Source organism: Myotis nattereri (genome assembly GCF_964212035.1).
Source record: "Myotis nattereri genome assembly, chromosome: 9".
NCBI classification, from domain to species: Eukaryota; Metazoa; Chordata; class Mammalia; order Chiroptera; family Vespertilionidae; genus Myotis; species Myotis nattereri.
The window spans coordinates 56,671,697-56,695,096 of NC_138084.1; the positions used below are offsets into that span (position 1 = coordinate 56,671,697).

Consider the following 23,400-nt stretch of genomic DNA (forward strand, 5'->3'; position numbering starts at 1 on the left):
CATATGAATTATAAAAACAAAAGAGAGAAGCAAGGAAGGCAAAGTTAAAAAAGGAAATTGCAGAGGATAGAGGGATGGGTGGATGCAGTGGTAAATGGGGAAGCGATGGCTCTGATCTGAAATCATTACATAAAAGAGCTTCCATTGTCCTGCTACAAAGTTGGACCTTTCAGTGGTTTTTAATGCCGGGCGCACACTACAATCACCCAGTGAGCTCTTTAAAAATAACAATGCCGGCCCAGCCCATGTGTCTCAGTGGTTGACCATCAATCTATGAACCAGGAGATCAAGGCACCTGCCCAGGCTCGATCCCCAGTCGGGGGCATGCAGGAGGCAGCCAATCAATGATTCTCACTCATCACTGATGTTTCCATCTCTCGCTCCCTCTCTCTTCCTCTCTGAAAATCAATAAAAAAATACATTTTGAAAAAATAACAATGCCTGACCCCAAACCAGATCAATTAAATCATACTGGTGGCTTCAAAAACACTATTACAGTTAAAGGATTTATCAAAGGCTGCTTGCGATTTGGGTTTTGAGATTTTTTTTCTATGTTTGTTGTTATTTCTTTGTTTTGTTTTGGGAGGGAGGTCAAATATATGAGCGGTATTAATCTAGCTAAAACTGGTGATATGTGGTAGAGTAAACAGAGTGAGAGAGTGAGAGGAGATGGGGAATAACTCATTAAGTCACTACCAGCCTTAGCAGAACAGGCAGGGTTCTGATCAAATGGGAAACAGAGCAGTGGGGTTTTAATGCCGTCTTGGCATGAAGCAAGGGCTGCCCGAGGACAGAAAGTACTGAGCAACAGGATCCCACCAGGGCTGTGCATATGCTGCTCATCAGGCTCTGGCCTGGCCCCTCCCACACACGGTTTCATTTCATGGGCAGCTGCACGTGGAGAAAGGCACCCCTCAGACAGGCATTGCCTGCTACAGAATTCAGCTCAAGGTCACCTGTTTCGAGGATTAAAAAACAAAACAAATGACTGGATCATTAAAACTCAATAATGTCCTGATTATCCAGGACCCTCAAATGACCCACCTGCTTTTCTGCCCTGTTCCCCCCAAGCATGGTTTCTGAGTGAAGGACTGTTACCCTATGGCACTGTGGACAGTCTCCACTGCATGACAGGAATTAGACAAAAGCTGCTGGGAGGCAGCAGGCAGGCTTGGGTGGCAGCCATCTGAACACTGCACATCATAGAAAGCAGACACTCTCCCCACTCCCATTTCCAGCAGGAGAGACCGTGAAATAGTGATTACCTACATTTCCAATGGAAAAGGAATAAAACTCCAGTTGACAACTGCATTTAAGAGCACTCGAAAGATGCAGCAAGGTACAAATTTTCTGTGAAACTGGCATACCCTCATTAGTCATCTCATGACCATGACGAGTGGAAGAAAAATGAGGAGACAGACACCACCCACCTCATCTCGATATCTTGCTACATTCAGTTCAAGGAAATCCTCACGGTAGTTCTCTGAGAAACTGAGGACATTCACCAGGTGGGCAGCCACATGCACACCTACGGAATCGCAACAGGCACAAGTCAGCGGGACTGATTTTCAGGTCAATGAAGAGGAGTCAGTTCTTCCCTCTAAGTAAATACAGGATCAAACTTTGACAGCTTCATGAGCAATATAATTTTAAATTTAAAAAAGGAGTTTTAAAGACACAAGCAATCTTAATTATAGACAGTTTCAGTATTAAAAATCAAGTAAAGAAACTGAATTTCCAAAGGCTAGAATAAAAGAACCTTTGTAAGTCAAGGTTCTTGGAATGGCAGTGTGGACAGTCTCCACTGCAATGACGTGCACACACATTTACACAGGCAAGTAATATAATAATATGGACATTTACTTATTGATTTCAAGCAGCTCCTGGATGTTTTAGATGCTTCACATCTCCCCTAACTCCAAACCTATTATAGATCTTGTACACTTCACTGCCACATAACCTAAAATATAGGTTCACTGAAAGGCTTTTAACCAGTGAACATTTTTCACAATCTACAAATTCAAATCATAATGTCCTAAACCCAACAGCAAAAGCGTTTGGTAATGCCCAGCCAGCGTGGCTCAGTGGTTGAGTGTCAACCTATGAACCAGGAGGTCACGGTTGGATTCCCAGTCAGGGCATGTGCTCTGGTTGCAGGCTGGATCCCCAGTGTGGAGTATCCCACAGTGCAGGAGGCAGCCGATCAATGATTCTCTCTCATCACTGATGTTTCTGTCTTTTTTTCCCCTTCCTTTCCCCTCAGTTGGAGAACAACCACAAGACTGAGCTAGTAGAGTATTGCCATTTAATAATCAGTCTGCAATGGCACAATAAACAGAGTGCTCAACTGACTTGGAGCTCATACAAAATATAAAAGCGTTAGGAAATTGAGGTGAAAACAAATTCATTTTGGCATGCCAGGGAAAAAAGAAAATTATATTGAGGAGGTTGGACAAGGAAGGAGTAAATGACTTGTGTATTGGACGAGTCTAATGCCCTCGTCCCTTTCTAACCTTTTCTTATAGGTGAAATGTGGCTTTAATTAACAGTACATCATACAGAACAACAGCTGTTTAGTTGGGAACCTGTCTTCCTGGCTATTGTATTGGCATACTAGCACCTCAGATTACTTCTCTATAAAATGACAGAATCACTGCTCTGGCTGGTGGCTCATTCGGTTGGAGTGTCATCCTGTAAACCAGAAGGTTGCAGGTTTGAATCTCAAGCAGGCATCTACCTAGGTTGTGGTTTTGACCCCGTGCTGGGGGCGTAACAGGAGGCAACTAATCTATGTTTCTCACATCAATGTTTCTCTCTCTCTCTCTCTCCCTTCTTCTCTCTCTAAAAATTAATAAAAACATAACCTTGGAGGAGGAATGTTTTAAAAAATGACAGAAATAAGAGACTTAATAAGTGACTCAAAATTGCTTAGTAAACCATTATAGTTTACACAAACACATGGAGGAGGTGATTCAAAATAAGACATGGCCTAGAAAGTACAAAACTCTACAATTCCCTCAAACCTAACGTTTGAGATATAGATAGGCCAAGAGCTCTGAGTTAGTTACAAAGACAATCAAAATGAGAGAGGACTAGAATACTAAATAACCTAAAAATTATTTAAAGGATTTATAAGCTCCTGCCAGGGATCAAGTTAGAGAAGAGAAGAGGGTCTCATAAAAAGTTTACCAGGGCCCTAGCCAGTTTGGCCCTAGCTTGGTGGATAAAGTGTTTGCCTGTGGACTGAAGGGTCCCAGGTTCAATTCCAGTCACAGCACATGCCTAGGTTGCAGGCTCGATCCCCAGTCCAGTCGGGGCACATGTGGGAGGCAACCAATTGATGCATCTCTCTCATATTGATGTTTCTCTCTGTATGTCTTTCCCCCTCCCTTCCACTCTCTCTGAAAATCAATGGAAAAATATCCTCGAGGGATTTAACAACAACAACAACAAAAGTGGCCAGGGAACTAGAAGTGGATTAATTAACAAGCAATGGCAAGGTTTCAAAGAAATAAAACAAAGAACATTTAAGTGAGACTCAACTTTGGCAAAGGTATAAAACATTATTTAAGCAAAACTATCTCCTACAGCTTCACAACTTCAGAAATTAATAGTAAAAAAAAAAAATTCCCTTTATTTAAAATTAAAGATTTATATGTTAACTACATACTTAATTGTCAAAAGCATAACGGCTTCCTTTGAGGAATAGCCATTCTTTCTGAATTCTCCTGAGTAAAAGTTCTAGGTCAGTGATGGCGAACCTTTTGAGCTCAGAGTGTCAGCATTTTGAAAAACCCTAACTTAACTCTGGTGCCGTGTCACATACAGAAATTTTTTGATATTTGCAACCATAGTAAAACAAAGATTTATATTTTTGATATTTATTTTATATATTTAAATGCCATTTAACAAAGAAAAATCAACCAAAAAAATGAGTTCGCGTGTCACCTCTGACATGCCTGTCATAGGTTCGCCATCACTGTTCTAGGTGGTAGCTGTATGAGATACATTCACCTTCTTTATAAGGCCTTTTAGGTCAAAAGAATTCAGAGCTTCTGATTTTAGTCAGCAGGGAGAAAGCTATGCCAGGCACTTTGTATAGATTTTCCATGTAATTTTAACAATAAAACAGTGAGGTAAGTAGAATCATCCCTGTTTTACAGATAAGAAAACAAAGGTTAGAAAGGTAATTTAGCTAAGGTCAGACCACTAGCCAGGGGCAGAAGGTAGACCCCCTGGAAAACATGCTCATTCATGGCAATACTCTACACCAACTCAGTTGTGGTTATTCTGCAACTGAACCAAAGAATAAATGAAGCTATGAATGTGCCAGTGTTTCATGATCTCCCTCCCTAGCTCTAATCCATCCCTAACACTTATCACACCCTCGGCCCTCATCTCTTCCTGATGCGTACTCCATCCCCAGACTTGGCTGCACCAGAGTTCTAATCCCATCCCTAAGCCTCTCTCCATCTCTCACCACCAAAGGGGGCAACTATGAATGGAAAGATAAATGTTCAGGAATGAGAAAGTAAAAAAAATGCTTGGTAATAATTAAAAAGCTTAAAGTTTAATATATCTTGGGAATAGCTGTAGCCAAAGACTCCTGGTTCAAAATGGCCTTACATAACTATCCAGACCAAAGGTCCCTAGCACCAAAATAGCTCTATTCTACAAATAACAACCAGATGAAAATGTAAGGAGCTATGCCACTGAGATAATTAATCCCTCAGACTGTAAACTATATAACAAATTCTACCCTAAGAACTTCATATACACATGTTCTCCAGGCAGAAGGGCAGCTGGGGATAAAACCTACATAATCCATCTCCAGAGTCTATGCACTAAATCATATATTTATTACTTTCTGCTCCAAAATATTTTAAAGTATTATAGAAATACTCAGGATAAAAATTTATCTTAAAATGATTCTTAAAAATCAAAAGATTCTCACTTTATATTTTAACTTGGAATAGAGCAGGATGAATTTCCACAAACTTTTGAAATATGCTCCTCTAAGCAAGTATCATTTTCAAAGAAATATTTATCAACTATAATTTTGGCTGGTATCGTATTCAATGAATGTACATTTTGCAATCCAATTTTGATGCATTTACACTCCTATCATATCATTACTTTCAGAGCTTAAAAACTTTTAGTTTGCTCCTTTCAATCTTTTTAAATTAAATTATTTACCTCTAGGAAACAATCATTGCCAGCTTGAAGGTCAAACTTAGCATAAGACACACGTATTTTCTGTAGCACCAATAGACAACCCTCTTTAAAAACATGGAAGAGAAAATTAAGCTGTATAAGAAAATCACGAGTTTGTGACAGTAAATAATTTATAGAATAATAAAAACACCATTTATAACATATGATTATAAGATAATATTAAATAGCTTTTGGTTTTCTCACCTGAGAAAATACAGATGGTAACACCACAGATGATATGGAATGTTCTGCTTTTATCCAACAATCTTCTGGTTCTCCTGCTTGGAACCTACATGACAACCATTTACTATTGTAAAAATGATGCAGTAAATAACGTATGTGTACAAAGCTTTTCACTGCAGCATTTTTATAATATCAGTGTTTTAGAAACATGACAGAGGCCTATCAAGTTAAAAAGCAGTGAGACAAATTATGATATATCTAATCAAGGGAACACTCAAACTATTAAATAGAATGTGAGAAGACTTATTATTGATATGAAGAAATGTGCAAGATTTATTGTTAGGTAAGAGTTATAAAACAGAAAATCTTATATTGTTGAAAATTAGTAGCATTCTATGTTAACATATCCATAGGTATTTACCCCAAATTGTAATCAGCAGTTGTCCTGACAGAGAAATGCTAGGAGAAACCTTCACTGATTACTTCAGATATTTCTGGAATTTTTGAATTTCACTATATATATGATTTCCTTTTGCAGTAAAAATAAAGAAAGATTATTTTTTAAATAAAGCAATTCCATTTATGGTTTTAAATGCCTGTTAGATCTTAAGAAAAATAAAATGTCAAGCATCTTTGAATAACTATGTTTCACACTCAGGGACAATTCTTTAAGACATTAAATACTGAAGGACTTAGGTGGGCACTTGTCTTCTCCAGCCATTTATCTTCTCTTTCTTCATGCCAAGCCAACGGCCAGCCACAGAGATCACAACCTACCTAGCATTTTACAATTGGGCAACCAAGAGTTATTTCCACAAATGGCCACAGTAAAAGCAAAGTTTCCAAATGTAATCCCATGAAAAGGTTGGGAATTTTTACTGTAGCAAATCCAGTCATATAAAGTTCACAGGACAGCCAAGTGACCTCACACTAACAACTCCTTTTAAAATATCAGTATCTATCCAGTGGTGCCTTACCATCTTAGAGAAGAAATAACCACAGCACAGCACTCACCACACACACACACACACACACACACACACACACACACACACAAGGATACTTGACAAAAGAATTTCAAAGTGCTTTTCTGTTCTCGCAAATCCTTCATTTTACAACACTAAAGATCCACACATGACACCACTATTTAAACAAGACGTTTTCTAAGCCGATTACGTGGCTCAAAACAGGTATGTGTTTTAAGAGATAAATTGCCACCAACACTAACACTCACTCTATGCATTGCTCAAAAACCACAGGGCTTGAGTGTGCTCGCGGGGACTGAACTAAATGAAAAACAGGATCGCGGTGAGGCAGAGTCCTGTGGAAAGAGCTCAGAAGTAGGACTGATCTTAGCTCTGCCTTCCATTAGTCTCATGATCTTCAAGTTACCTAAACCCTCTATGCCTCAGCTTCTGCATCTGCAATGTCTGAGTACAGAATCATTGTGAGGCTTCACGGCTACATATGTGAAGTGCTTGGCATAGTCTCTGACCCTCTGTCTTTAGTGCTGTTTTCTGGAATAGTTCACGAATCATCTTGGCAGGTGACATGGTCTTCGCTGTCATGTTTGAGGCAATCGCTCTAGCAGACAATCAGACCACAAGAACTCAGCAGGACTAACCTGCTGCTGTTGCACTGGATCGGCACGCTGCAATCTGTGACTAGAATTCTGTCTCTTACCTTCTGGGATCCCCGAAGGTAAGCAAGGAGTGTCCGGCACATGGGCAACAGGATGAGGCTGCAGTTGAGGTTCAGAACAGATGCGGAGGCTCTGCTTAGACACAACCCTAGCTGAACAAAGAAAGCCAGGGTCAAAACACAGTCAAAGACACAGGTAAACTGACATCAGGCTGCAGACCCCACCCTGCTCCCTTTACGGATTGTGGTAAATGCCAAGTGTTGAATAACCTCCCACTTTTCCCTCACCAAGACCCCAAGAGAAACTGGTTTCTTTCTGCTCTGCACTGCCATAAAAGTTAGCCCTCTCATTTCTACTACTGTTATTCTGGCCTGAGGACATTTTTCCAGCACGAGGTCAATTTCTTGTTCCGCCCCACCATGCTGTTCTGGTATCCAGAGCCCTAGAGAGCCTCCGTCTATTCTTCACTTCCACGCTGCCGCAGGGCTGAATCCTTTGTTCGTCGATACCGACAACATCAAACGAAGCTTTGTGTTTATGTTTTCTATATATATTGAAGGTGTTTTTTTTTTTTAATTGCAGTGGACATTCTCTCTCTAGAACACTCTGAGCCCCCACACAGCCCCCTTCCACACCACCACCTGCCTGTAAGCTCTTCACCTTACTAACGGCCCATCTTTCAGGTTTCATCGTCAGCACAACTCCAGAGTTTGACCCTGACACAAAATTAGGGGAGGCCCCAGATCAGCTGTGTCTCATGCAAAGCTAATCAAAACCACATTACACAACACACTTTTCCAAAAAAAAAAAAAATTTGTTCCCCCTTCGGTATTGATGCAATACTTTTTGGCAACTAATTTTAATCCAATTCTTGCTAGATTGTCATCTGCTATTGTCTGGTACTATCCACATTCTTCATATGAATAGTTTATCACTTGAAAACAAGAGACGAGGTCATATCTGTACACTTGTCTAGAAATAAGCATAAAATTACTATTTTAAGGATATTGCCTAAGAAGTAAGTGCAACTCAGATGCTTTTCTTATGTTAAAATGGTTCGTGCCCTGAGATTTCCAACTTAACTCTTGGCAAAATAGCAAGTCTGTTACACATTCTTTATTGTCAGTATATGAAATATTATTCCTGAAGGGGAAACCAGGTAATAAGTAGTGTCAGAAAAGCAATAATTTTCATTGACTTATATAAAAAATTTAATATTTCCAGGTAGGCTATTTCTATACCATAAGTCAGAACACTTTAGGGAGACTGTTCATTATATGTACCAGTAACTGGAAAAATAGAATAATCCTCTACCGACTATCTTTAAAAATGTTAAATATAATTTTCTCACCTCAATCAGAAATATCATTATCCTTTGAAAGTGATGGGTTTTTGTTATTTAGGCCTCCAGAGAAATAGAATAATTTTTATCTCTTTTGACCTGGCTTCTGTACATAAAAAATTTTTAGTTCAAAGGATTTTAGATAATATTTTTGCTGGCAATATCAATTTAGCAGGACAATAATTCATTTAAAATATGTCAGTTAAAAATCTACCATATTAAATTTAGGACTTAAGAGATACAAATAAGTTATCCAAATTTCCTTTGTGGTTCAATGCGTTAAAGAAAATTCTTATACTTCATTTTCTAACTTTTTTTGTGTGTCTGGAGTGTTTTATTATGTTGTTTACATTAAATCACTCAGCAATTTAATTCAAAGTGGCTCTAAGTGTCCCCTTGGGATAGATGGAGTTTATTTTGGCATTCCCTTCTTCCTTTAGATGCTGCAAGATCTAACCAGAAATTTTAACCAGGACTCATTTCCTCATCTGTTTGTTCTTGAATGTGCTTAGCTCTTTAAACTAAGATGAAAACACTTTGTTAGGTTATCAGAGTACAGATTCCCTCATTCAGAAGCTGTGGCGAAAGTGAGAAAAATGGAGACAGATCAAAGTCAAGTGGCACAATCGCCGGCTTACTACCTGGGTAACATTCTACAAACCAGCGCATCTGCTTTGTTTATTATTCATTCATGACTCCTTAAGAATAAACTGCCTCAAATGGTTTCTGAAAAGAAATGACTGCCTAACTTATGTGCCCTTCCCACTCATGGGAATAACTTGCTTCACCATTCCTTGGGACCGTAACCAGCTAGTCTAAAATTTCATTCAGGTTAGTTGTCACTAGATGGCAGTGTTACTTTCACATTTAAAACCCTACCTGTCAAGGGCTCTAAAATATAATGGAGAATACCGTATGTAATTTTTAAAACTATAAGTATGATTTAGATAGATATTAATAAAACATAGCTTAGTTCTTGCTATAGACGGAATGTTTGTGTCCCAAAATTCACATGTGGAAACCTAATGCAATGGCATTTGGAGGTAGAGCCTTTGGGAGGTAGTGAGGATTAGATAAGATCATGAAGGTAGAACCCAGGTTATGATTAGTGACCTTAAAGAGGAAAAAGAGACCAGAGCTCTCCTCCCTCTTCTCCATGGGAAGACACAGCAAGCCAAGAAGAGATCCCTCACCCGACAGTGAATCTGCTGGTACCTTGATCTTGAACTCCCCAGCCTCCAGAACCGTGAAAAATTAATGTTTGTTGTGTAAGCTACTCAGTGCATGGTATTTTGTTATAGCAGCCCAAACTAAGACAGTCCTATAAAAAAAATTGTAAGACACTATGCCATTTGAAGCAAGTGATGAATATAACACCTGGGTATATCAAGTGGCTGGTTATTTTCCTAAAAATCTCAAACTCCTGGTTTCTTACCTTAAATCTGTCACTTAATAACTATGAGTCTTGATCTGGTTAACTACCCTAATTTGTAAAGTTGACAAAGATAAAATGTCTTTACCTGTAAAGTTAATATAATGTAATATACTTAGCTCTTAGGGCTTTGGTGAAAAAAGTCTTTAAAAATGCAAGCACTATATAAAATGAATGTATCGCCTTAGGGTCACCATATCCCATTCTTTCTCTAAATGTTCTCTTCAGTACTTTATAGGAAGTGTTCTGCTTACACTACTCACTCAACACATATTAGTGTGATTTGCACATATTGCAAGGCACCAGGGGTTCAACAGTGAACTACGAACAGAAAATGCCTTTTGCCTTCAGATGCTTATATTTTAGCAGGAAAAGCAGATACTGAATCACATAGTTACATAATCAAATGTAAACTGTAACAGTGGTCAATGCTGTGAATGAGAAATACAGAGTATGAGCATGTGTGACAGGACATGAGATCTCAGCAGGAAGGTTAGAAACACTTCCGTGCTTAAGTTAAAAATGAACCGAGGCCTGGAGGGTGACAGCAGGCGTCATCTAGGAATAAGAAGGCCATCCATGCAGAAAAATAACAGCATGACAACTGATGTGTGGCAAATGGGAGCAGGGTGTGCGCTTGAGAAATTACTAGAAGGCCAACATGGTTGAACTGGAAATGGAGGGCGATACAATATAAAACTGGAGAAGCAGGTAGCAGTAGACCTTGCTGGACTTTGTGGGCCATGTTAAGAATGGGTACTCTTATCCTACAATGAATGCAGAATGACTGTGTCTTAAGCAGGGAGGTGGTATGAAGAGACTAGTATTTGGTAATGATTACTCTGAATGAAGTGTGAAGAACCAATTGGAAGTAAGTAATTTTGGCAATTATATTACCTTGTGTAATCACCACAAAAGCGAAATTTTGTTTGAGACAGGACTACGTTTTATGGCAATTATATCTAAGTCTGATATAAAAAGAAGGGGGAGGTTCAGTTTTGACTAAATATTTTACTAAATTTATTTTTGCTAATTCACTAAAATATACTTCTAAAGTTGGAGGAAAACACACACAGACACACACACACACACACACACACACACAGCCTAACCCACATCCTACTATCCACCCAGTGTCTACCCACAACCCTGACTGAAGGTTGCATTTTCCCATAGACAGCAGCTTATCCCATCGTCAAATCTTCTCTTTCGTTTTCCTACACTTAGAGGAAATCTGTCCCTGTAACTTCCATCCACTAGGTTACTCTAGATATTCCCAAGACAGACATTCAAACATGGAAGAGAAAAGTGGAATGATTTCCTAGTCCAATTGTGTTTTCTTTATGGTAAACAAACTGGGTGCCTATAAAATTCTTCATACATTTTTAAGACTCCCTTATCATCTCAGTGTCCTTGCCCAAGACACAGACTAAATGTACACAGCAGCACTGAAGATCATCATTTCGCTCACTAAGGACATGGTCTGCTTATTCAGTCTGGGGTAACTATGTCACATAATGGCTCATCTTGAGTTTGCAACATATAGATTTTCTTTTTCTTTTTTTTTTATTTATTGCTTAAAGTATTACAAAGGGTATTACATATGTGTCCATTTTATCCACCCACCCTAGACAGTCCCCTAGCCTCCCCTATCCCCCAGTGTCTTATGTCCATTGGTTATGCTTATATGCATGCATACAAGTCCTTTAGTTGATCTCTTACCCCCCTACCTCCTGCCCCCCAACCCTCCCCGGCCTTCCCGCTGCAGTTTGACAATCTGTTTGAGGCAGCTCTGCCTCTGTATCTATTATTGTTCAAAAGTTTATAATGATCTCTATTATCCATGAATGAGTGAGATCATGTGGTATTTTTCCTTCATTGACTGGCTTATTTCACTTAGCATAATGCTCTCCAGTTCCATCCATGACGAACAACATATAGATTTTCTTGCATGAAATATTACTAAGCAATAACCCCCTCTATCCTATAGGGAAAAAATGGAGGTGTGAGAGAGCACATGTAAATGCAAGAACTTATGAGCTTTAGCCCATTATATTATACTAGAGACCCAGTGCACAAAAATTTGTGCACTGGGGGGTGGGGGGGGGGCGGTTCCTCAGCCCGGCCTGTCCCCTCTCGAGGTCTGGGACCCCTCGGGGGATGACCACCTTCTGGCTTAGGCCTGATCCCCGGGGGATTGGGCCGAAGCTGGCAATCAGACATCCTTCTGGCAGCCCGGCAGCCCTCGGGGGATGTCCACTTGCCAGCGGGGAGCAGACCTAAGCTGCAGTCGGACATCCTTAGCGCTGCTGAGAAGGCAGGAGAGGCTCCCATCACCACTGCTGTACTGGCAGCCATCAGCCTGGCTTGTGGCTGAGCAGAGCTCCCCCATGCGGGGGAGCACTGACCACCAGAGGGCAGCTCCTACATTGAGCGTCTGCCCCCTGGTGGTCAGTGTGTGTCATAGTGACCAGTCATTCCCAGTCTTTCTGCTGTTAGGGTCAGTTTGCATATAACCCTTTTACTATATAGGCTAGAGGCCTATATAGGTGCACCAGTGGGGGCCGGCTGGTTTGCCCTGAAGGGTGTCCTGGATCAGGGTGGGGGTCCCGCTTGGGTTCCTGGCCAGCCTGGGTAAGGGGCTGATGGCTGTTTGCAGCTGGTCACACCCTCTTCAGGGTGAGGGTCCCCACTGGGGTGCCTGGCCAGCCTGTATGAGGGGCTGATGGCTGTTTTCAGGCTGACCACACCCCCTTTAGGGTGGGGGTCCCCACTGGGGTGCCTGGCCAGTCTGGGTGAGGGGCTGAGAGGGCCATTTTCAGGCTGGCCTGCAATTGAAGCTCCCAGCCTCTCCTTTTTTACTTTTTCTTTTTTTATTCTGGGATTTATTTACCTTCTATAATTGAAAATTTGTTGCTGTCACTAGAGCTAAGAGTCGGCTCCATGGCCACGGCCTGCTGAAAGCAGGTAACTGGGGTTTGTTTACCTTCTATAATTGACACTTTGTTGCTGTCACTGGAGCTAAGAGCCGGCTCCATGGCTATGGCCAGCTGAAAGCAGGTATCTGGGGTTTGTTTAGCTTCTATAATTGAAACTTTGTTGCTTTTGGAGTTTAGAGCAGGCCACGGCAGGCGGGGAACCTTGGCTTCCTCCATCACTGGAGCAACCAAGCCTCCTGCTTGCTTCAGCTGTGTGGCTGCCAGCCACCATCTTTGTTGGTGGTTAATTTGCATATCTCACTAATTAGCCAATGGGAAGCATAGCGAAGGTATGGTCAATTACCCTTTTTGTCTTTTATTAGATAGGACTAGAAGCCCGATGCATGAAAATTCGTGCAAGAGTTGGCTTTCCTTCCCTGGGCTGCCAGCACCAGCTTCCCTCTGGTACCTGGAACCCGGGCTTCCCTCCTCTGGCTGCCAACAGGCACCCGGGACCCAAGCAGCTTCCCTTTGGCCCCCACTTCATCCAGGAAGGACATCTGGAAGGACATCTGGTCTAATTAGCATATTACCCTTTTATTATTATAGACTAGCGGCCTGGTGCATGACATTTGTGCACTGAGGTGGGGGGTTCCTCAGCCCAGCCTGTGCCCTCTCGTAGTCCAGGAGCCCTTGTGGGATGTCCCCATGGGGAGCGGGCCTAAGCTGGAATTCAGACATCTTTAGTGTTACCATAGAGATGGGAGAGGCTCCTGTCACCATGAGCCCAGCTACTGGATGAGCAGCACTCCCCCTGTGGAAATGCACTGACCACCAGGCGGAAGCTCCTGCGTTGAGCGCCTGCCCCCTGGTGGTCAGTGCACATCATAGTGACTGGTTGTTCCACTGTTTGGTCAATTTGCATATTACCCTTTTATTATATAGGATTTGTTATGAATCCTATATTCTGATGTATTTCCTTATTAATTTGCCTTAGCTGAAAGTTTTACAATCACATTTTCTACATTCTCATCCAAGTTCTTGACAAAGCTATAAAAATGTAACAAAATCCTACTGAGATAGTTTACTCTAGAGAGAACTTGCAAAGTACCTTTTCTGGTAAAATTAACTTTTAAGTAAACATTTTTCTTTCAACTGGGCATTTTCACAACAATTGGGGAAAATATAAAATGACATTCTACATGTAAATACCTATACATAACTATTAATTAAAGGGGTCTGAAAAGGCGAGAGGAGTATTAATAGTAAGCTTTAATAATTAGTCATTTTTCTAGCTATCTCTTGGAACGTCATCAATCACTTCCAGGGAAAAAAATAACGATAAAAATTACCATAGAGATTCATTTATAAAATATTTTTATATTCTTATTTGGTATTTCATGTTAGTCTAAAATTATGTAAATTTGTACTCATTAAGCTCAATTTTTTAGACTCTTTTTCCCCCAAGAAAATATCTTTATTCAATCCAAATGAAGCCTACACAATACCTAATTCTTACCTATTTTATAATCACAGAACTGTGGCTCTTTCATGAGGACTTACAAGTCACCAGTCCAACCTTCTTTTTGCCTCCACTTACACCCCTAGTTTATAAAGAAGCAAGGGCTGGAAACCAGGCCTCCCTCCATGCTCTCTGTCATTTCCCTAACAGCACTTCACTCCCTTGAACAGAGATGTGAATGCAGACACCTTGTTTGGGGTTCTTTCCAAACCACAATACTTTCTTGCTCATTCAGCTGCTTATACTTTTATCCAACAAGCACCTTTCCCTATCATTTTAGGTAAATCTTTATGCAAGATTTAGCCTAATCTGACTGTACACTGAAATCACTTGATGGATTGTGTAAAGATAAACATACTTCCTGAAATTCTGATTCCTGAGATCTGTAGCAGGGCCCTCTAGAGGTACAACCCAAATTAGCAATCACTGTTTATATTTTGATATCAGACAAATTTGAGTTTGACTCACCTTTACTAACTATGTGGCCTTAGGTGAATTTCTTACCCTGTCATTTTCCTCATCTATAAAAAAAAAAATGACACTGCATCCACACCAAAGTTTTTTATATTAAACTAGAGGCCCGGTGCACAAAATTTGTGTACAGTTAGGGTCCCAAACCTGGCTGGCGATCAGGGCTGATCTGTGGGGTGACTGGTGGGGTGACTGGGGGATCCCCCACTGGCACTGCCTTGGCTGGCCTGGTGCCACGCACTCACTGGCCCCACCCCCTGCCATTGCCACCAGTTGCCTCCCTCTGCAGGGTGATCAAGGTGCCCCTGCTGGCACCTGCCTTGGCTGGCCTGGTGCCACCTGCTCACTGGTCGGGGCCTGCGGGGAGCTCCTGCATTGAGCGCCTTCCTCCAGGTGGTCAGTGCACGTCATAGCAACCAGTCATTCCACCATTCGATTGATTTGCATATTAGGCTTTTATTATATAGGACTAGAGGCCCGGTGCATGAAAATTCATGCACTGGAGGGGGCGTTCCCTCAGCCCAGCCTGCCCTCTCACACAATCTGGGAGCTCTCAGGAGCAGGAGGCAACCTAGCGATCAGGGGAAAGCGACACCTCCATCACACCTCTGCTGCTGCCACTGCCAGCAGCGCAAGCCTCAGCCGACCCTGGTTACCTGAGCCTCGGGTGGCTCTGGGCGGCTGGGCAGCTGCCATCCAAGGCTTGCCTGCATCTCAGGCCAGCCCTGGGTGGCTGGGCAGCCGACATCCAAGGCTTCCATGCACCTCAGGCCAGCCCTGGGCGGCTGGGGAGCCGAGGGGACTAGGTGCTGCCCTCCTGTGGCTGTGGGTGCCGCCATCTTTGAGGGCGTGGCAATTAGCATATTCCCTCCTTATTTGCTGTGGGCACTGCCATCTTTGAGGGTGGAGCAGTCAATTAGCATATTCCCTCCTTATTAGATAGGATTAACTAATATGGTATTTAGTGCATGCCTGGCATATAGTAACAAATCAACTGAAGCTATTATCATCACCCTGGTCCCCGGTCATCCACAAACCAGACCTAGTTCCAGAATTTAATTGTTCTTCTGACATAGCTTCCTACATATCATTCTTTTCAAGGACTGTTTCCATCCTCAGCTCCAGAGGGTGATGCTATAGTTATAGCTCTGGAAGCTGAACTTTATTCCACTCAACTGTATCTAAAGAATTCAAAGAAAGTTCTAATAGCTGATAGGTATTCAAAAACATATGAAAGGTGAATAAATGAATGAGCCTATGAAATGATCCTTCAATGTCCTCATTTTGAAAACTAAGGAAAAAAAAGAATCAGAACTAAAAGTGATGACTATCTAGAGATCTATATAGCTCATATCTAGGATCAGAGCTCGAGACCTGCACTCCTCATCATACCATATTACCCAGGATAGCAACTCTGCCTCCACTTCCCTACCTCCCACCATTCTGGAGAATGGGATTTACTCTATGAAACTAAGCAACACCCATTTGAATAATTTAGAATATAATGGACATTCCATGAGAACAAGATTGCACTTAGGAATTAAAAACTGCCCTAACCAGTTTGGCTCGGTGGATAGAGTGTCGGCCTGGGGACTGAAGGGACCCAGGTTCGATTCCAGTCAAGGGCATGTACCTTGGTTGTGGGCACATCCCCAGTAGGGAGTGTGCAGGAGGCAGCTGATCAATGTTTCTCTCTCATCGATGTTTCTAACTGTCTATTCCTCTCCCTTCTTCTCTGTAAAAAATCGATAAAATATATTTTTTAAAAAAAGAATTAAAAACTGACATTTCAATGAAGGCCTATTTCAAAAGATTTAATATAAAACCAGTAATGAATAACATGTCATGAGCAACCAAAAGCAGTTAATAATAACTGGAGTAATTATTTACTTTTTTAAAAAATCCCAAAATAAACTACCAATTCAGCTCTTGGGGTATATCTAAAAGTTCATGAATGTCCCTTCATGACATAATAAACTGTAATTTATTCCAAATGACTGAATGGATCATTAGGTACAGACAATTTACCTAAACTTCTTGATGCACACATACCGTAGTTCCTTGTTATCCACAGGAGATACATTCCAACACCCTCTGTGGATGCCTAAGTCTGGAGATAGTACCAAACCTTATGTACCAGTATACCATGTTTTTCCCCATACAGTTTGGCCCTCTGTACCTGTGGGTTTTGCATCCACAGACATGAAGGGCTAACCAAGAGACTTGAGCATCTGAAGATTTTGGTATCCTCGGTGGTCCTGAACTAAACCCCCACAGATACCAGGGGACAACTGTATGTATATACTTATGATAAAGTTTAACTTATAAAGTAGGTATAGTAAGAGCTTAACAACAATTACGAAGAATAAAACAGGATAACTGTAACAATATACTGTAATAAAAATTATGTGAATGGGGCATTGTTAACTAAAATAGGGTTGTGTGACGACAAGCACTGCAATAACAGAACAGTTGATCTGATAACCTAGACTAGAGAGCTACTAAGTGCCTGACAGGCAGGAAGCGTATACTATGTGCATTCTCTGAACAAAGGGATGATTAACATACCAAGCAAGACACAGCAGAACAGAGATTTTATCATGTTTCTCAGGAGAATGCACAATTTAAACTTTATGAATGTTTATTTCTGGAATTCTCCATTTGATAGTTTCAGACCTAAGTTGACCATGGTTAACTGAAATTGTGGAAAGCAAAACTACAGATAAGAAGGGGGAGGGGAACTGAATTTAAGCATTAGACTCTTCTGACAAACTCTTCAGAGTTTAATTGATCAACATGCAATGGCTCACACTAGTTCCACTCCTGATAAAACAATACAGTAAATCAAATGTAAGATGATATCCTATATAATAAAACCCTAATATGCAAATCAACTGAACAGCAGAACGACTGGTCACTATGACGTGCACTGACCACCAGGGGGCAGATGCTCAATGCAGGAGCTCCCCCCTGGTGGTCAGTGTGCTCCCACAGGCAGAGCACTGCTCAGCCAGAAGCCTGGCTCATGGCTGGCGAGCACAATGGTGGTGCCAGGAGCCTTTCCCACCTGCCTCCACTGCAGGAGGGCAGTAAAGAGTGAGGGGTCCTGGACTGTGACAGCCCCAGACTGCGAGAGGGATCCCAGACTGCGAGAGGGCACAGGCCAGACTGAGGGACAAACACCCCCCCCCCGCCCCCCCGCCGCCCAGTGCACAAAATTTCATGCATCAGGCCTATAATATTAGTATAATAGAGGAACTGTAAATCAAATTATTTTTTTTCTTAAAAATAACTAACATTGAATAAAGCCAAAGTATCACACCATGGCCTTTCTTTTCAAAATAAAATAACATACAGACCTACTAATTAAAATGCCCATGTAAATTTCTACAAGGATACTCAGTACAGTATGATCTATAATACAAGACCAAAAAGAATAGGACTAAAATGGCCAGTGGTAGAAAGATGTAAAACAAATTATGGTACACATTATGGGCTACTATGTAGCTATTAAAAATAAGTTAAGCTTGCATAAGAAAAATTAATAATAATATGTGTGAGATATTACTGAATTAACAATATGCATGTATATATGTGTACCAAAAATGCAGACAGAGATATAGATGTAGACAATGACATAGATTATATGGATACAAATGGTTGCTTCTTAGAAGTAAAGGAAATTTTCTAACTTTTTGACTGTATCATCAGTATTCACTATTCAAAAGCATGTTTTTTGAAGTGTAATGTATTTTATCAATTAAGCATAAAGAACTAACTGGACAGATAATAAAAGTACACAATAAATAAAATCAATGGGTTAGTATATTTGAAATCATCATCATCATAATAATGGCCATATTATCCAAAGCAATATATAGGTTTAATGCAATCCCTATAAAAATTTTCATGGTATTTTTTAAAGATTTGTATGGAACCAAAAAAGACCCTGAATAGCCAAAGCAATCCTAAGGGAGGAAAAACCAAAAGCTAAAGATATCACATTCCCTGACTTCAAATTTTACTACAAAGACACGATAATCCAAATGCATGATATTGGCAGAAAAACAGACACACAGACCAATGACATAGAATTGAGAGCCCAGAAATAAATGCACATGTATATTGGCAAATAATTTTTGACACAGGAGCCAAAAACATACAATGGAGAAAAGAAAGACTCTTCAATAAATGGTGCTGGGAAATAGTGGAAAGCCATATGCAAACGAATGAAACTAGACTACTTATCACCATACACAAAAATCAACTCAAAATGAATAAAAGACCTAAATATAAGACCTAAAACAATAAATTACATAGAATAGAACAGAGGTACTAAACTATGGACCTTGGTCTGAGAGGGGATTTTATGAATTTGACCATAAAGAGAATTAAAAGCAAAATAAACTAATAGAACTATATCAAGCTAAAAAGCTTCTGCACAGCAAAACAAACCACCAACAAAACAAAAATGCAACCAACTAAATGGAATAAATTTGCAAACACAACCACTGATAAGGTGTTAATATCCAAAATATATGAAGAACTCAAACAACTGAACATCAGACATATAAACAATCCAACAAAAAAAAATGGGCAGAGGACCTAAACAAATATTCCTCCCAATAAGATATACAGACAGCCAAAAGATATATGAAAAGATAATCAACTTCACTAGCTGTTAGGGAAATGCAATCAAAATTACAATGAGATACCTCATGCCTGTTAGAATGGCTATTATCACCAAGACAAATAAATGTTGGAGAGGTGGTGGAGAAAAAAGAACCCTTGTTCACTGCTGGTGGGAATGTAAGCTGGTGCAGCCACTATGGAAAACAGGATAGAGGTTCCTCAAAAAATTAAGAACAGATTTACCATATAACCCAGTAACCCCTCTTCTGGGTATCCACCCAAAAATTTGAAAACATTTAAACATAAATTCACTATGTTTATTGCAGCATTATTCATGGTGGCCAACACATAGAAACTATCAAAGTCTTTCAGTAGATGATTGGATTAAGAAGATGTGGTACATATACACAATGGAATACTACTCAGTCATAAAAAAAAGGATGAAATATTGTTTGTTAATTTGGAATTGAGCTGTAGGAGTTATTTATTAATTTTGGACATAAACCCTGTCTCACCTATCAAAATGGCTATCATCAATAAATCCACAAATAACAAGTGTTGAGGAGGATGTGGAGAATAAGAAACCCTTGTGTACTCTTGGTGCAGCCACTATGGAAAACAGTATAGAGGTTACTCAAAAAGTTAAAAATAGAACTGCCTTATGACCCAGTGATTCCACTTTGGGTATTTATCCCAAGAAACCCAAAAACTAATTCAAAAGAATATATACACCCCTTTGCTTATTGCAGAGATTCACATTAGCCAAGATACAGAAGTTAACCAAAAGCCTATCAGTTGACAAGTAGATAAAAAAGTGGTGCTACATACATGCAATTGAATATTACTAGGCCATAAATAAAAATGAAATATTACCATTTGTGACTTAGAGAGGGTATTATGCTAAGTGAAGTAAGTCAATCAGAGAAAGACAAATAAAATATGATTTCAATTATAATGCAGAATTTAAAGAACAAAATAAATGAACAAAATTGAAACAGACTCATAAACATAGAGTATTTAAACATATATCCTCAGATTCATAGACTAAACCATCACAGACTGATGGCTGCCAGAGAGGAGAGGAGTTGGGGGAATAGGTGAAAGAGGTGAAAGGATTAAGAAGTATAAATTGGTAGTTACAAAATACAGTCAATAATATTACAATATTGCTGTACACCTGGAACTAATACAAAATAAGAATGAATGTATACTATAATTGAAAAATAAAAATTTTAAAAAAGAAGGAGCCGGCCAGTGTTGCTCAGTGGTTGAGGGTAGACCTATAAACCAGGTCGCGGTTTGCTTCCCAGTCAGGGTACCTGCCCAGGTTGTGTGCTCAGCCCCCAGTGTGGGGCATGCAGGAGGCAGCCAATCAATGATTCTCTTTCATCATTGGTGTGTGTGTGTGTGTGTTCTCTCTCTCCCTTTCCTTTCCTCTCTTAAAATAATAAAAATATTTTTTAAATAAATGATGAATAAAATTAAAAAGGAAAGTAACACTTTTCTAGGTGCTCACACTCATTTTTTCCTCATCCTATTTAATCCCCTCCTTCTAAAAAATCATACCAGAGAGAAATTAGGTGAAACTATGCAAAATGGCCATTTTTGTAAATCAAAATTTTTTAATAGTGGAATTTTCACATAGTTCAATTTAATAATATACTTCTCAATTTAAAATTGAGAAATCTAAGGCTTTGAAGATTTCAATACTTAAATGCATAGTTGCTAAGAGTTAAGGTCGATATTTCAACTTCAGTCAATTTGTTTACAAAATCCATGTTCTTTTCAGTACATTATGTTACCATTGAATTTTCACAGGTATTACTATATTTGAAATTTAAGCTAATAGCTGCTTCATGCTTAGGAAAAAACAATAGTAGACACTGGGTTTTAACTAGAATTAGAATGAATGTCATTCAATACTTTTAACAATTTAAATTTTATACATCTGTAATCTGTGAATTAAAAAAAATTCATTTTCTTCTTTAAGGATGACACATTCAAGCTTTAAAACCAGTACAATCTAAGACATGTTTTCCTCAGGCAAACCAAAACTAAGGAAGTCTTGTAGACCCATTATGATCCAAGACACTAAACTCTTCCAAGATTTTCATTTGAGTCATTCTCTCGCTGTTTTACATTTTTAAAAATATACAAGATCAAAATAGTTGAAAAGTTCAATGATGGGTTCCACAAAGAATGAGCCAAAGCCCAACCCCCGGAAAAATTCCATATAGGTAACAAATGTCATTCCACCAATGCCAAACAGCACATGCCATTTGTCAAGTAGAACTTTTATACTGAAGTTCTGCATTCCTGTGGTTTAATATGAGTCATTGTGTTCCAATTGAAATCCATTAATATAGATCACTGATGATATCTGCTTGGTTTTCCATTTAGATATTCTGAGTTATGGGGGGGGAAAAAAAAAGGAAAAAGAAAAATGTATCTTCACCATTGTTGGCTTCATAAATGTGCTTTTGGGCCCATGCTTTTCAAACCAAGAGAATGAACAAAGCTCAGAGACACCCAAAGTAACTTATCTAATGAAACTTGGCCAAGGAGAATCAGTGGGAGGTAAAAGCAGTCATCATCCTATCTCTTCTGTATTCTCAATCGGTGGTTCTTATTCTCTTGTTCCGCAACAGTCTCCTTTTAGGGTTCCCTCACGAACCTTGAAATCCGTGTTCTCATATGAGAGGGGGGTTCACTCAGGATAAGATGCTAACTGGAAGGCATGTAAAAGAGAGTGTATTTGGGGGGGACAGGAAGTTAAAAAAGAAAATCAAAATTATAGCATGGGGAAAAAGAAGCTTGTTTGGATCACTTCAGATCCTCCAATGGACCTGAGCTTTCCAGATTACATTAAAGAAAACTACTTACAATTTTTTAAATCAACTGTTTGAAAATCCTATCATAGGAAAAAGGAATATGGTCAAAAAGGCTTTCACAGTAGATCATTAACTAAATGGTGTTAATGCACCTACTTAAAAAAAAAAAAACTGATATATAAAATGCTTTCACTTTGTGTACATTTCTCATCTCTTCTTGTCTCAAGCTACATCAGATCGCTAATATTCTTGATGTGTCTAGAGACCTTTAACAATTTCCAAATCCATGAAACCCTTAAAAGTATGCATTTCCCCCCTGTAGAATATGTATTGGATTTATTTGTCCATAGATAAGAGTTATTGTCAAATTCAACTTTCCCATTTCTAAAAATGTAAACAAATTCTAGTGATCATGAAATGCCCATCTTTTCCTTACTCTATCTACTTTTTTCTAGTCCCATTATTAGAATGCAACAGAAACTACTTTTCATCACATGGCTTAACCTCATCACATTACAAAGTTACATTAAGACATGGAAACCAAGAAGTGAAGTAAGCTCACTCCCATCTAGGAAATTTACCTTTCTACTAAGGTCTCACTCTCAGTTCATGCCTTTGCAAAATCATTAATTGTAATATGCCACAGGCCTTCCAGATCCCACATAAGTAGTCACCACTGTAAGTGTAAAGCATACTGGATGTTAAGAGCCATGTAATGCTTTTCTGTCATGAATATGAAATCTCGTTCCTTTGTCCAAAATGTCTTTTATGACTCCTAGATGAGCTCTGATAATGGTACCATGGCTGGAGCCTTAAAATCTGGGAGGAATTAACAGAAAAGTATGTGATAACAACCATTTTTTTAAAACATCTGTGATGCTTTCAGTTCTTCAAAGTAGGTCTGTATCCATTAAGTCCTCTAATCCTCAGCACAGCACTCTGAGATAAGGGGGTTAGTTTCATCACGTTTCACTGGCTACAGACATGTTAAGAGAACTGTTGTATACGGCTATACAAGATGAGAGAAGAAAGGAAAAAGAAAAGCAGCATTTGGGGGACTCTTATTAGATAATGGGCTTTATGCTAGGAATTGTAATCCATTAGAAAGTTATTTATAATTTCCATGTTTTAGCTCCCTCTTATGTAATAGCACCTACCATGTAGATTAGATAAGGCACTGACACTGAATCTATAAAAAATTTAACACCATGTC

At 39.6% G+C, this 23,400-nt stretch overlaps 1 protein-coding gene across 1 annotated transcript in view; it reads right to left on the reverse strand.

Annotated features, from left to right (window-relative positions):
* The window catches only part of NOX4 (NADPH oxidase 4), a 152,449-nt gene that overhangs the window by 122,646 nt on the left and 6,403 nt on the right, over window positions 1–23,400 (reverse strand). The window contains exons 2-4 of the mRNA XM_081098394.1: window positions 7,081–7,191; window positions 5,419–5,503; window positions 1,431–1,528 (exon numbers count right to left, since the gene is read on the reverse strand). Coding sequence (XP_080954520.1) covers window positions 1,431–1,528; window positions 5,419–5,503; window positions 7,081–7,191 — 294 coding nt within the window. The remainder of the gene's footprint in view (window positions 1–1,430; window positions 1,529–5,418; window positions 5,504–7,080; window positions 7,192–23,400) is intronic.